Source organism: Nomascus leucogenys, chromosome 13 (genome assembly GCF_006542625.1).
Source record: "Nomascus leucogenys isolate Asia chromosome 13, Asia_NLE_v1, whole genome shotgun sequence".
In the NCBI taxonomy this organism is placed as follows: Eukaryota; Metazoa; Chordata; class Mammalia; order Primates; family Hylobatidae; genus Nomascus; species Nomascus leucogenys.
The window spans coordinates 5842881-5857055 of NC_044393.1; the positions used below are offsets into that span (position 1 = coordinate 5842881).

The 14175-nt window shown below is 47.6% G+C and overlaps 1 protein-coding gene across 1 annotated transcript in view; it reads right to left on the reverse strand.

Moving 5' to 3' along the window:
- RAB22A (RAB22A, member RAS oncogene family) overlaps positions 1 to 4724 on the reverse strand; it is a 53838-nt gene extending 49114 nt beyond the window's left edge. The window contains exons 1-2 of the mRNA XM_030826848.1: positions 4433 to 4724; positions 3322 to 3401 (exon numbers count right to left, since the gene is read on the reverse strand). Coding sequence (XP_030682708.1) covers positions 3322 to 3401; positions 4433 to 4468 — 116 coding nt within the window. The 5' untranslated portion in view covers positions 4469 to 4724. The remainder of the gene's footprint in view (positions 1 to 3321; positions 3402 to 4432) is intronic.
- Positions 4725 to 14175: the final 9451 nt, after the last annotated feature.

Below are 14175 nucleotides of genomic sequence, written 5' to 3' on the forward strand. Positions count from 1 at the left end.
ATTAGTCATAACGTAGCTTCTTGTAGGTAAGGTCTACGAGGACAGAAGTCCATTGTCTAAATCAGGGGTCAGCAAACTTGCTCTGAAAAGTACCAGACAGCAAATATTTTTGGGTTTGTGGCCCATCAAGTCTTAGTTGCAACTATTCAAGTTGGTCATGGTAGCCCAAAAGCAGCAAGACAGTAAGTAAATAATTGGGTGTGACTGTTTCAGTAACTCTTTATTTACAAAAACAGGAGGCGGGCAAAAAGGCCAGTTTGCCCACCCCTGGTCTAGGCACCAGCACCCAGTCTAGCACCTGGCATATAGCAGGCACTCTATGAATAAAGAAAACTACCAAGGCCATTTGACTTTGGCTATTAGATGGAAACTGGTACCAAGGGAAGGTGGTTTTAGTGGCATGGCAGGGCGGAGCTGAGATGACAGAGGCTGAGGAGTGGGCAGCAGTTGAGGAAGTGGTAACTTCTCTTTCAGGAGTTCCACCATCTGAGCAGTAGGTTGGGGAATGGGTGCTCTTGTGGTGGAGTGGGGTGGATTCAGAACCTGTGTGCAGGGTATGAGAAGATGATAGGGCTGAGGAAGACACAGGGTAACTCATGAAGAGGTGGGGCTCCAGAGCTCAGGGGCATGTTTGGGGTTGGTCACAAAGGAGGAAGCCACCTTCTAAAACTGAGGAAAAAGAAACAAAAAAAGGCAGAAAAAAGAAAATGAGGAGAAAGCCTTGTATGCGATTTTCCTTGTATGTGAAAATGTGAGCCAAATCTGAAAATGTGAGCCAAATCTCCTGGTGCAGAGTGGACTAGAGGCAGCTCAGGAGCCACGGGCATCTGGCAGATTGGGAGCCACTGGCAAAAAGGGAACAGTGGACACTTAGGACGGGGCGGGCCTCACCGAGATGCATGAAGCTACACCCTTCACTTTTCTCTCTTCTCATTTGAGAGAGCACTTCTAGCCAAGGTGGTGTCTGGGTGTCTTGTGGGTTTTGGGTTTTCAGCTCTGACTCAGTGTGAAGTGTGTCACTCGCTGAATCACCAGCAGTACTTGCTGTCACTTCCCAACACTTCACTCTCCCATGCAGGTAGGGACAGGCAGGCCCTGAGAAGGATGGGGTCATGTTTTACATGTGTCATACCCAGCTCTTTCTTAAAGGACACAGAAAAGCATTTTAATTGCAGAAACTTATTGGTGAATTTCATCCCCATGCTTTCAAATGTAGGAGACCCATAGGGTTTAAAAAAGCAGATAGGCAGCCGGGCGCGGTGGCTCATGCCTGTAATCCCAGCACTTTGGGAGACCAAGGCGGGCGGATCACGAGCGCAGGAGATAAGAGACCATCCTGGCTAATACATGAAACCCCGTCTCTACTAAAAACACACAAAAAAATTAGCCAGGCATGGTGGCGGGCGCCTGTAGTCCCAGCTACTCAGGAGGCTGAGGCAGGAGAATCGCGTGAAGCCGGGAGGCAGAGCTTGCAGTGAGCCGAGATCCGCCACTGCACTCTAGCCTGGGCGACAGAGCGAGACTCTGTCTCAAAAAAAAAAAAAAAAAAAAAAAAAAAAAAAAAGTACATAGGCTGGGTGTGGTGGCTCATACTTATAATTCCAGCACTTTGGGAGACTGAGGTGGGTGGATCACTTGAGCCCAGGAGTTCAAGCCAAGCCTGGGTAGCCAGGCGCGGTGGTTCACGCCTGTAATCCTAGCACTTTGGGAAGCTGAGGCGGGCGGATCACGAGGTCAGGAGATCGAGACCATCCTGGCTAACATGGTGAAACCCCTTCTCTACTAAAAAAACAAAAAAATTAGCCGGGCGTGATGGCGGGTGCCTGTAGTCCCAGCTACACTGGGGAGGCTGAGGCAGGAGAATGGCATGAACCCGGGAGGCAGAGATTGCAGTGAGGCGCGATCGCACCACTGTACTCCAGCCTGGGCGACACAGCGAGACTCCGTCTCAAAAAACAAAACAAAACAAAACAAAAAAACCAGCCTGGGTAACATGGTGCAACTCCATCTCTACTAAAAATAAAAAAAATTAGCCAGGTGTGGTAGTGTGTATCTGTGATCTCAGCTACCTGATGTGGGAGGATGACTTGAGCCCAGGAGATTGAGGCTGCAGTGAGCCATGATTGTGCCACTGCACTCCAGCCTGGGTGAAAAAAAAAAAAGCAGATAAAAAATATTGAACACATAGGTGAGGCGCGGCAGCTCATGCCTGTAACCCCAGAACTTCGGGAGGTTGAGGTGGGCGGATCACCTGAGGTCAGGAGTTCGAGATCAGCATGGCCAACATGGTGAGACCTTGTCTCTACTAAAAATACAAAATTAGCTGGGCATGGTGGTGGGCGCCCATAATTCCAGCTACTCAGGAGGCTGAGGCAGGAGAATCACTTGAACCTGGGGCAGAGGTTGCAGTGAGCCAAGATTGCGCCACTGCACCGCAGCCTGGGCAAAAAGAGTGAAACCGTGTCTCAAAATAAATAAATAAATAAATAATAAATAAAAAACCTCTGACAGCATAATTTCTCAGGGGACAATCTTATGGCAGTTTCTCTCCTGGGCTGTAAAATATTTCTCTATTAGTCAAAGAACGATCTGCATAGAGCACAAAGGCCAATTTTATCCTAATGATGGATAACATAGATTTTTTCTTTAAATGCTGGAAACCATTTGAGGGTTTCATGATAAAACTAGAGCACAGCACCTATTTAGCTTTATAAGGTTAACATAGTATTAAAGCCTATAAAACACAACTTCTTATGTAGTCAAAGGATTAGTATTGCAAAACGAAAAGTTTTCTTATAGAGACAAAAACATATGAACAATCAAATTTACTTATACATAGAACCAGAGAACTGAAAAAACCTTCCATTTCAATATGAATTTATTAATTTATTATTACTACCAGTACAGGAATGTGTAAGGGTTCAGATCTCAACCTGCTACTTTCAGGAAGGACAAAAACCATTTAAATGTCTTTTACTTGATATGCCTGAAAGAATAGCACCAGGATCTATTTTCATCTGCCTTATTTCAAGGTGTAATTGTTGTTGATATTTATAGACTGAAGCTTCTGTGTCTATTCTAATAATTAGTAGAACTCCAACTCATATTTGCATTTTGAAGTTCTCACCCCCAAGTCCGAAGATAATTTTCCTAAAATACACAGATCCTCACTGGACTCTTTCGAGTCCTTCCAGAGATGATGCGAACCAGCGACTCAGAATTCAATGACTATAAAGCGCAGGGCCTACACCTGTAACACACTAGGTATTTGGAAGGATTTTCAATGCACCTTTAGATGTGTATCAAATAAAAATCTCTTACCCTATTGTTGGGTTGATGTTTGGATCAAAACTGTCTTCCACAAACCGCCACACGATACTTGATTTACCTACACCTGTATCCTGAAAGAGAACGAGATGAGGGACTGAGAAAAAGTTTACCTTTTGGCAGACACCAAAAACTACTTTGTGGCATAAGTTCAGGATTTTAGAAAAATCACCCTAGACGTGTAAATTTTATAAACTGAGGAACACAAAAGCGGTTGTCATAAAAATTCAGTAGAGTAATTAGGAAATTCCAACTGTACTAAAAGGGAGAGGTTTTTGCAGTTAAGACAGATTGGGACCTTTTGAAAGACCCAAAGTTTCTGCTTCGTGTAAAAAGTAACAAGCCCACTTGCTTTTTAACATATGTTAGTAAACTTTGAACTCCTGAGTTACCTCTGAGTAATCCCTGATGAATCCTAGCCCCACCCTATTTGGAGGGAATAAAGATTAGTTATTGGAGTTCCTGCCGATCTTTAAGGCAGAAACTCTGGAATGACAGCATCAATCTCAGAAAGAAGACTTTGAAATGGCCAACACCTTGTCTTTCCTGACAAGACAGGAAGCTGAAGCTTCAAACTAGTCTTCGGGGCTTCCTGATTTGAACACCCCTCTTCTCCACAGGAAGAGTTACTTGGCAAAGTAACTCTTTGGGTAAGTGGCAGGGGTATCCCACAAGTTCAAAAACACCCAAGAGACAAAGCAGGCTAATGCTGCTTATAAAACCTAAAGACCTGTTATTGGTTTTACTTTGGAAGACTTGGCCAACTCCCAAATAATACCTTGTTAAGTTGGGAGAAAACTATTTAAGAGCCTCTCTTAACCCAGATGCAATAGAGAGGCAAGGGGGGGCTGTTTGCCCTTTGTGGGGCAGGAAGAGTCCACGGGCTCCAGGGAGGGGAAGGGCAAGGGTCCCTTCGGCCTCCAGGACCTTTTGGAGGGTGCAAGAGGTGGGCGGGACAGCTCCCGACCTGGAGGGAGGGTCCACGGGGCTGGCAGACAGCGTCTCGGACGTGGGAGGGGGGAAGGGATGAGGGGACATGGAGGATCCGGGGTCCCCGCCAGCCCAGCCTCCCGTGGCCCTCCCGGCCGGACCCGCCGCCACTCACCCCGAGCAGACACACTTTGAGCTCCCTCAGCGCCATGGCCCGGGAGCCGGGGGCGCGGGCCCGCCGCCGCCCTAAGTTGAGAAGGGAGAGGCCAGGCCCAGCAAAAGCATCCCCTGGCGCCGTTGCCGCCGCACGGCCCAGCCCTGGTCCGCGCAGAGGCGGCTGCCGCCCGTCCTCCGGCCCTAGGTCCGGCCTGTCCGCTGCCAGCCGCGTGGGGCCCGCCTTAGCAGCCGGGACGCCGCCGCGGCCTTCCGGGCGCCGCCGTCGCCGCCATCTTGGGACGCCGGCCGGGTCACCTGACCTCCCCGCCCACCCCGGCAGCCACCTTCCCTGAGAGGGCGGGGCCGGCCGGCCGGCGCGGGCCGGGGGCGGGGCCCGAAGCCGACGGCCCCGCCCCTGTATACAGGGCCCCGCCCCTGCCTACAGGCCCCCGCCCCTGCCGGTCGCCCCTCTAGGCCCATCCCAAGATGGCGGGTGAGTGGGGCTGGGGTCGAGGGATGCCAGGGGTGCTAGTGTCTCTCTCGCCCCGTGACCACCCCGCGAGGCCGAGGGGCCCCTGCCCGACCCCGTCCCCTCTCGCCGCAGCCCCCTGGTAACTCCTTGTGTGTTTCTTGGTTTTCAGAGATCCCCCTGTACTTTGTGGACTTGCAGGATGACTGTAAGTAAGAGTTGGGGCACCCCTGTCCCTCCCTGGGACCCTCTCAAAGAATTCAGAGTGCACGAAGCGCGGGGCGGAGGAACCTCAAGCCAGGCCCTCCTTGTCGGGACCAGAACAGCGGGACCCCCAACTGCCTAGATCGACTGGTGGCGGTCCCTCCTCCCTGGGCGGGGCGGGCTGAGGGTGGGAGCCCTTCCCTTCCCTCGGGGGAAGGATTTTTTTTGTTGGGGAAACTTTTGACTTCCTGTCACTTCTTTTCTTCCTGCGCCTGCAGCCGCCGTGGGATGGGAGGAAGGGTTAGTCTCAAGTTCTAGTCGACCCAGGGCGGGCCGGGAGCCCGCCAGGTGGGAGGTGGGTGACTTACCTCTCAGGGCCTCGCCCTTTTCCTAAGGACTTTTAGGACTGCTGGGGGGTTTGGGAGGTCCCCTTCTCGGTGTGGCCGGCCACGGGGTTGCACGGAGTTCTCAAGTGTCCTGGCTACAAGCCCGGCTCCATCTCTTATCCCATGGAACCCCTTGGCCCCCGCATTTCTTGGGTGGGACCCTTGTCCCTTCTTGCCCTCTTCTTTGGAATCATGTTAAGGGCTGGTACCTGGGGGAGGTGTCATCTTAGAAATCCAAGTTCGCATTTCTGGTGAAGGAAGGAAGTGTTTTCTTTCTCGTCAAGAAACTTTTACTGAGCAGCTACTTGCTCTGGGGGCCACGTGTTGGGCTCCCAGCCTGCAAGGATGTGTTGAAAACAGCTCCACACGCAGGGAGCTCACAGGGTGTGGGGAAAGCCTACTTGTAAACAGAAGATTACCGAGCACCGGAGTGCTTGCTGGTGAAGAAGCCCTATATAAATCATCCAAATAGCTAACATTAATTGGGGGCGTACTGTATGCCAGTCATATACAGTACTTTCTCTCATCTTTCCTTCCACATCTGCAGGTTCCCTAATAGTAAAAGTTGGTGTTTACTAAAAACTTACCGTGGACCAGAGAGCGTTAAACTCTTTTTTTTTTTTTTTTTTTTTTTGAGACGTAGTGTTGCCCTGTAGCCCAGGCTGGAGTGCAGTGGCACGATCTCGGCTCACTGCAAGCTCCACCTCCTGGGTTCACGCCATTTTCCTGCCTCAGCCTCCCAAGTAGCTGGGACTACAGGCGCCCGCCACCACTCCCGGCTAATTTTTTGTATTTTTAGTAGAGAAGGGGTTTCACTGTGTTAGCCAGGATGGTCTCGATCTCCTGACCTCGTGATCCGCCCACCTCGGCCTCCCAAAGTGTTGGGATTACTGGCGTGAGTCACCGCGCCTGGCCCAGTGTTAAACTCTACACACATTAACTCAGAAGGTGCAGTTTCGGCTGGGTGCGGTGGCTCAGGCCTGTAATCCCAGCACTTTGGGAGGCAGAGATGGGCAGATCACTTGAGTCCAGCCTGGCCAACATGGTGAAACCCTGTCTCTACTAAAAATACAAAAACTAGCCGGGCGTGGTGGCGCGCGTCTCTAATCTCAGCTGCTCGGGAGGCTGAGGCAGGAGAATTGCTTGAACCTGGGAGGCAGAGGTTGCAGTGAACGCCACTGCACTCCAGCCTGGGCGACAGAGTGACTCCGTCTCAAAAACAACAGAACAAGAAAAAACCAACAAGGGACAGTTTTGTTAAAGTAGCATAACACTTTTGAAGGGGCAAAACAAGCTGAGAGTTAAGAGCCCGGTGTCTGTGGAATCAGATGGCCAAGAGTGAAATCCCGTATCACTGTTTACTAGCAGTGTGATCCCAGGCAAGTCACTGTACCACTCTATGCCTCAGCGACCTCATCAGTAAAATGGGCATTATAGTGGCCCACCTCAAAAGGCTTTTATAAGGGATTAAATGAATAAAGGATTTAGCACAATGCCTAGTATGTAATAAACACTTGGTAAATATTGGCTGCTCTTACTGTTATTAATGTGATCATTATTAGTAGTTATTTAACATTGTTGAGCCTGGTACAGTATAGATCCAGGTTTACCCAGCTGAATGTTTCAGCCAATGGGCATGCTTGGATTGAAAGAGTTGTATCATTTCCATTGATAAACAATGTTTAGCTGCTATGATGGTGCTTCTCATTCATAGATTTGGTATTTGGTCTGACTGGAAAGCTGTTTTCTAGCTGCTTCAGTTATCTAACCACCCCAAAACTCAATGGCTTAAACCAACAGCATTTGATTTTCCACAAATCTGTGAGTAGACTGGGTGGTGCTTCTGCTTAATGTGGTTTCAGTTGGGGAAGTCCGAAATGATGTCACTTATGTGGGTGGCATAGGTCCTGGCTGTTGGCTAGGAGATCTGCCAGGACTATTGGCCAGGACTTCAGTTCTCCGCGAGGTGCCCTTTCCACTTGGCTAGGTCAGCCTTCTCACAGTATAGTGGCCACAGGGTAGTTGCACCTCTTTTCTGATGGCTACCCTCCTTCAGTCCTTTTTCGCCTATGTATGTACAAAAAAGGAAGTAAGGAATTATATAGGAAAAAATTATGATCGATCTTTGGACAAATATTTGAACAAATGTTAGATGTTTGAGACTTGTGATTAAAAAGACTTAAGTACTCTTTAGCAGACAGCTGAAGACTTGCCCCAGTGAGGAAGGAAACCACCATTATGGCTCTGAACGTAACCACACCTTGGGTAGGACAACTCTGGCAGCCTCTTGGGGACTTCCTGTTTGGGCAAGGGTAGGAGCTGTGGAATGCTGTACCTTAGGAGTTTATAACATAATTGATCTGTACGGGAGGGCATGCTCATTTGTGTCGCCCTGCTTCTACCTCTACACCTCTCCATGGTAGTATTGGGAGGTATTATCATACCATTATTGGCAGAAAGAACCCTAAAGTTTTATCCTCTACATCCTGGCTCTCTCACACCTGTAGCTGTGTTATGTTGGGTGGACCACTCACCCATTCTGTTGAATTCTTTGGAAAATGGCATGAGAATGGGAGTTGCCTCATAGGACTGGTGTGAGGGTTAGATGGATAGCCAGAAAACATTCTAGTCTAGTGCTTTGTAAAGTATTCAGTGATTTTATCCTCATCATCATCTTTGCTGGATTTTTATGTAAGAGCTTATGATTCAGTGTTAACAGCTGCTACTCTGTGAGGTAGGTGGGATTATTCCTCTTAACAGATGAGAAAACAGAAAATCAGGTTGAGTAACTTATCCATTGTGGCACAGCTCATGAATGGTGGAATTCACAGTCAAACGTGGTTCCTTCTGCTCTTTTCTTTTTTTTTTTTTTTTTTTTTTTTTTTTGAGACGGAGTCTTGCTCTGTCGCCCAGGCTGGAGTGCAGTGGCGCGATCTCGGCTCACTGCAAGCTCCGCCTCCTGGGTTCACGCCATACTCCTGCCTCAGCCTCCCGAGTAGCTGGGACTACAGGCGCCTGCCACCACGCCCAGCTAATTTTTTGTATTTTTAGGAGAGAAGGGGTTTCACTGTGTTAGCCAGGATGGTCTCGATCTCCTGACCTCGTGATCCACCTGCCTCGGCCTCCCAAAGTGCTGGGTTTACAGGCGTGAGCCACTGTGCCCGGCCCACTCTTTTCTTTTTATTCCACCACATGGATCAACCTCATAAATATTCTTAACCTAGGGGATAGGAGATGGATGTCAGTTTGGGTGGTACTGTGACTGTTGTCCTCCTTGGGCATTTGTGTCTAAATGATGCGACGCCTCTCTGTTTAGACTGTAGGTCCCTTGGGGTAGGGACACAGGCCATCCTTTCTATAATCCAATGTCTCGCATGATCTAGGTGCTCAATTAATGTTGTTAATGTTAACCATAACGGATTACGAGGCTTTTGTCTGATTTACTTTGTGATTCTTGATTGTGTTTGGCTAATTTGAAAAGGGAGCCATAATGAATGGATGTCTTGTTTCTTAAATCATTCAGAGTCTTCAGGCCATTGCAGCACAGAAGAGATTTAATTTCAGAGAATTGGCTTGCTGAAGCAATCTAAATTTCTTCCCTTGAAAGCAGAAAGTATGTGGGATGGCCTGGCATATTGGTTTTCATGTTGAATTGCACATGGAAGGTGGAGCTGTATGTCTATGCCTAAGCATCTACAGGCCTATGAAGGTCTAGTTTTGCTTATAGCATATGGAGGCTGAAGAGGTGTTATTGTTGATAAGGTTTGCTTGGCCAATTAGAACTTAAATGTGTGTCAGGGATGGGTGAGTAAAAAATGAGGGGAGCCTATTGCAAATATAAAGAGACCTAAGAGACCTATCAACATAAGACAATATATGGTCATATTTGGATCTTTAGTTGAACAAATCAACTATAAAAATACATTATTGAGACAGGGAAAATTGAGTTGGACTGGGTATTAGATAATATTAATAATTATTTTGTTGGATGTGATAATAGTGTCACGGTTTTGTTCGAAGGAAAAGGGCCTCATCTAACAGAAACAAGCATTCGTGGGTGAAATCATTTGATGCGTGAAGTCCGCTATCAAATACTGCAACAAACAGTAAATAAAAAGTCAGGAGAGGGATAGATGGAAAGATAAATGGCAGAATGTTGATACTTGTTGAAGTTGGCTGCTGGGGACTAGTCTCTCTATTTTTGTATATGTTTGAAAATTTCCATAGTAAAAGGTTTAAAGGAGTGTGATGAAAGTGTCACATATGATCAAACATCTATAGGAAGAGTTGGAAGGCTGGATTCCAATTCTGAAGTCACTGCAGAGTTCTTGTAAGATACATTTAGCTTCAAAAGACTGACTCATAAAATATGTTAGTGTTTGGGGGGCAGTGTATTTCTTTTCAAATATTTAGCTTTCAAGAGGTATCTATGAAAGAGCTTGGAAGACGATATACTTCTATTTATGGGAAAAGCCAGGTTCTAACAAATGATATCTGGACCTTTGGTGAAAACAGGATTAGCTAAGCCAATGGAATATAGAGAGAATCTTGGAATCTTAATGCTAGAAGGAGCAATGTATGTTCAACCTTGAATAAAAGACATTTTCCAGAGCAAAAAGCATTCCATGTCATCTGCCCACTTTGTTCTACGTTTGTAAAAATCTCCTCAAGGACAACAACCAAGCCCCCAAAGCAGAGAAACGATATTAATCTGAGTCCTAAACCAAACCATTGAACTTTCTCTCCGAACTATGATATACACTTGAATCAATCCTAAACCAAACCATTGAACTTTTTCTCTGAACTATGATATACACTTGAACCAAAGATTTTCAGCTTTTTAAAATAAAAATCTCCCTGTCAACTGAAATAATTTGAAGAGCAATATCGAATACTTGGAAAATAGAACAAAACCCAGAGATCAAACTGTTCTCTAAATCAGAGATTGGCAATTTTTCTCTGGAAAGGATCAGCTATTTTAGGGCTTGCTGGCTAGAAGGTCTCTGCTCTGCTATTGTAGCCTGAAAGCAGCCATAAATAGCACATAAATGAGTAGGCATGGGTGTGCCCTAATAAAACTTTATTTACAAATACAAGTGGTGGGCTGAATTTGGCCTAGGGTAGGTGATTTGCTGACTCCTGTAGCTCAGAGTTGATTTTATTCCATTAGAGCCCCTAGGTCTGTGGATTAGCTGAGCCAGCCGGATCAGTATCTTTCCCACTAGGTTTAGTTAGAATAGCTGAGCTTTGTTGAAAAACCTTTGTTGAATAACCCTTGACAAGTCGCTCAAACTTCATGTCTCATTTTTCCCATTTGTGTATGAGAATGGCAAGGAACAAAAGAGTCAGAGTGGTGGAAACGGATCCACCTTGCTTCCCTTCCCGTCGTTGTAGTGCATTCTACTTTAGTTGCTCTGTATTTTCTATTTCCGGTGAGGCAAACAGATGAACATCAGCAATTCCCACAAATTGTCTCTGTTTAAAAAGAAGAGTTTTAAATGGCTTTCTTCATCACAAAATAAGCTCTTGTAAACAAATTTTGCAACAAAGCCTAGCTAACAAAAGGGAAAGTAGTTTTGACCTTGAAAATATCAAACAGTTTAACCCTGATGGGAAAAAAATAAGAGGTGAGGGCAGGTATTAGTTTCCATGCTTGGAAAGTCATTCATGCACATAACGTGTTTCTCCACGTCTTCCAAGGTATCAGCCTTCCCAAAAGTGTTGGGGATAGAGTTGTGGGGAAGCCTGGGGCTCAGCTCCTGACACACCCACAGCCTGGCAGGGAGGTGCCTGCAGTGTCTCAAGGGCCCAGGCAGAAGAGGGAACACAGATCTGGGCCAGTAAGAAGACAGGGCAGGGCTGGGTGCGGTGGCTCACGCCTGTAATCCCAGCACCTTGGGAGGCCAAGGTGGGCAGATCACCTGGGGTCAAGAGTTTGAGACTAGCCTGGCCAACATGGTGAAACCCCGTCTCCACTAAAAATACAAAAATTAGCCAAGCGTGGTGGCGCACACTTGTAATCCCAGCTACTAGGGAGGCTGAGGTGGGAAGATTGCTTGAAACTGGGAGTTGGAGGCTGCAGTGAGCCAAGATTGTGCCACTGCACTCCAGCCTGGGCAACAGAGCAAGACTGTCTCAAAAGAAAAAAAAAAAAAGAAGACAGGGCAGGGGTAGGAGGGGAAGGCTTCTGAGGGGAGGTGGCGTTTGAGTTGGGGCAGGTGGAGGAAGGCGATGGGCATTTGGGCGGTGTGTACAAAGGCAGAGTGTTGCATGATCCTGGTCTGCTTGGGACCTGGTGAGAAAGAAGGGTGGAGGCTTGGGAACAAGGGCTGTGTGTGATGGAGGGAGTGGGAGAGGCTGGGAGATAGCATTGGGGGCTGTCAGTGAAGAATCTGCTTTACCAGCCCTGGGTTTAGGCTTAACCTGGGAGGCAGTAGGGTGTCCCTAAGCATTATGGTCGGGTTTCTGTCTTAGGAATGCAACCCAAGCAGTGGTACAAACAACTGCCGCTTACTTAGGACTAAGAGCATGTCAAGCTCTGCTGTGACACGTTATTGTTGTAACAAAAGTCCACGGGCCGGGTGTTTTTAACCCCATTTTATTATTGCAAGGCACAGAAAGGCTAAGTAACTTGCCCAAAGTAACACAGCTAGTAAGTGACAGGGATGGAATTTAAACCAGGAAGTCAGGCTGCAGAATTTATCTTTTTTTTTTTTTTTTTTTTTTTTTTTTTTTTTGAGAGGGACTCTCGCTCTGTCGCCCAGGCTGGAGTGCAGTGGTGCAATCTCGGCTCACTGCAAGTTCCACCTCCCAGGTTCACGCCATTCTGCCTCAGCCTCTCCGAGTAGCTGGGACTACAGGTGCCCGCCACCACGCCCGGCTAATTTTTCGTATTTTTTAGTAGAGACGGGGTTTTACCGTGGTCTCGATCTCCTGACCTCGTGATCCGCCCGCCTCGGCCTCCCAAAGTGCTGGAATTACAAGCGTGAGCCACCGCGCCCGGCCCAGAATTTATCTTAACCACTATCCTTTGGATGACTCGTCATTCACTGTTATAATCATTCGTTCATTCATCATTCATTCATTCATTCATTGAACTGATATTTATTAAGGGCCTATTAAGTCTCAGGCACTATGTTAGGCATTGTGGACACAGAAGTGAATAAAATGAACCCAGTTTTTGCTCTTATGAAGCTTTCAGTCCAGCAGCAGAAACAAGACACTAAAGAGGTAAGCAGAAGGACATATAGCAGGTGAGTGTGACTGAAGGTGCCAGCACAGTGTGGTTGCATGCATACAGGTGCTGCTAATGTCAAGTGGCCAGAGAAGGCATCTCTGGAGCCCTGAGAGGCACTTCTGAGTTGAGATTTGAGTAACAAGCTGGAGATACTCGCATGAAGAGCCAGAGAAAGCCTCCTGCATACAGCTCTTCCTTGTCAAGGACTAGCAGGAAGGCCTGTGTGTCTGGAACAGTGAATAACAGACACAGGAGGTGAGAGGAGGAGATGGGGGCCAGGCCATGCATAGCCCTTAAGTCCATTGTAAGGTAAAGTGTTGGCCTTTTATCCATGGAGTCATGGGAGCCACTGGAGAATCTGAACCAGGGAGTGACTAGAACTGCTCTGTGCTTTAAAGAAAGGAAAGACTGGTGGAGGAAAAGCTGGGGTGGGATGCCCAGTGTGTTCCTGCAGTTCAGGTGAGGGAAGTGGGGTCTCAATCAAGGAGATGAGCCTGGGAGTGGGGAATAGGGTTGACAGATAGTTCCAGTGGTGAGGGAAGGGTCAACTCAGAGACAGGGTCTCGTGGAGAACTTTTCTGACACCTCCATTCCCTTCCACCCAGACTGGGCTAGGCGCTCCTTCTTTGTGTTTCCTGAGCCCTGTATTTTCCTGTGGCAGCATTTGCTAATTTACTAATAGCATTGACCGTTAGAATGGGTCTTGTCCTTCTTTGGGTCCCTGTGGTCTAACATAGTGAATGGCACTGGACAGCACATGAGAAGCAGTGACACAGATCCTGGTGGCATTGTTGAGGATACCAGAAAGCCCCCTTGTAGGGTTCTGGAGCACAGTTAGGACTGGAGAGGAGACATGAAAGTCATTAGTGGTGAGTGGTAGCTGGAGCAGGATGAGAGGGAGCAGGATGAGAGGGAATGTTGGAGAAGAAGGTGAAGGGGTACTCCCTGGGCAGCAGAGCCTTCTAGAAATTAGCCATGGAGGTAAGAAACCAGGAGACCCTTGGAGCCAGGGTTTTGATTGGATAATCATTTATTTATGTCACTTGCCCCGGAAGGGTCAGGTGAGATGAGGATTGAAGACAGGCCATGGAGTTTGGCAGTTAGGGGGTCTTCACTCACCTCAGTGAGTACTTCAGCACAGCCAAGAAGCGGAAGCTAGATTGGAGTTAATTGGGAAGGTTTTGGAAGTTGAGGCAGTGTGGTCTGGAATCCAGTAGCTTAGTGGTCAAAGTGTCCCGTGCCTGGTAGCCAAGGTGAGGAGTGCAGCAGGCTGTGGCTAGGCACTGGGCACTTTGAGGAATGGTCACTGCGTTTGGGGCTCACAGCCCAGCAGGAGAAAGCACAGCCTTTCAAGAAGCAGCTGGAGGGCTTCAAGGGGCTTTTCGTCAGGGATGGAAGATTCCAGCACAGATTTGCATGATTTATATGTACTCTGAAAACCTTAAAAAAAGAATTTGAATAACCCA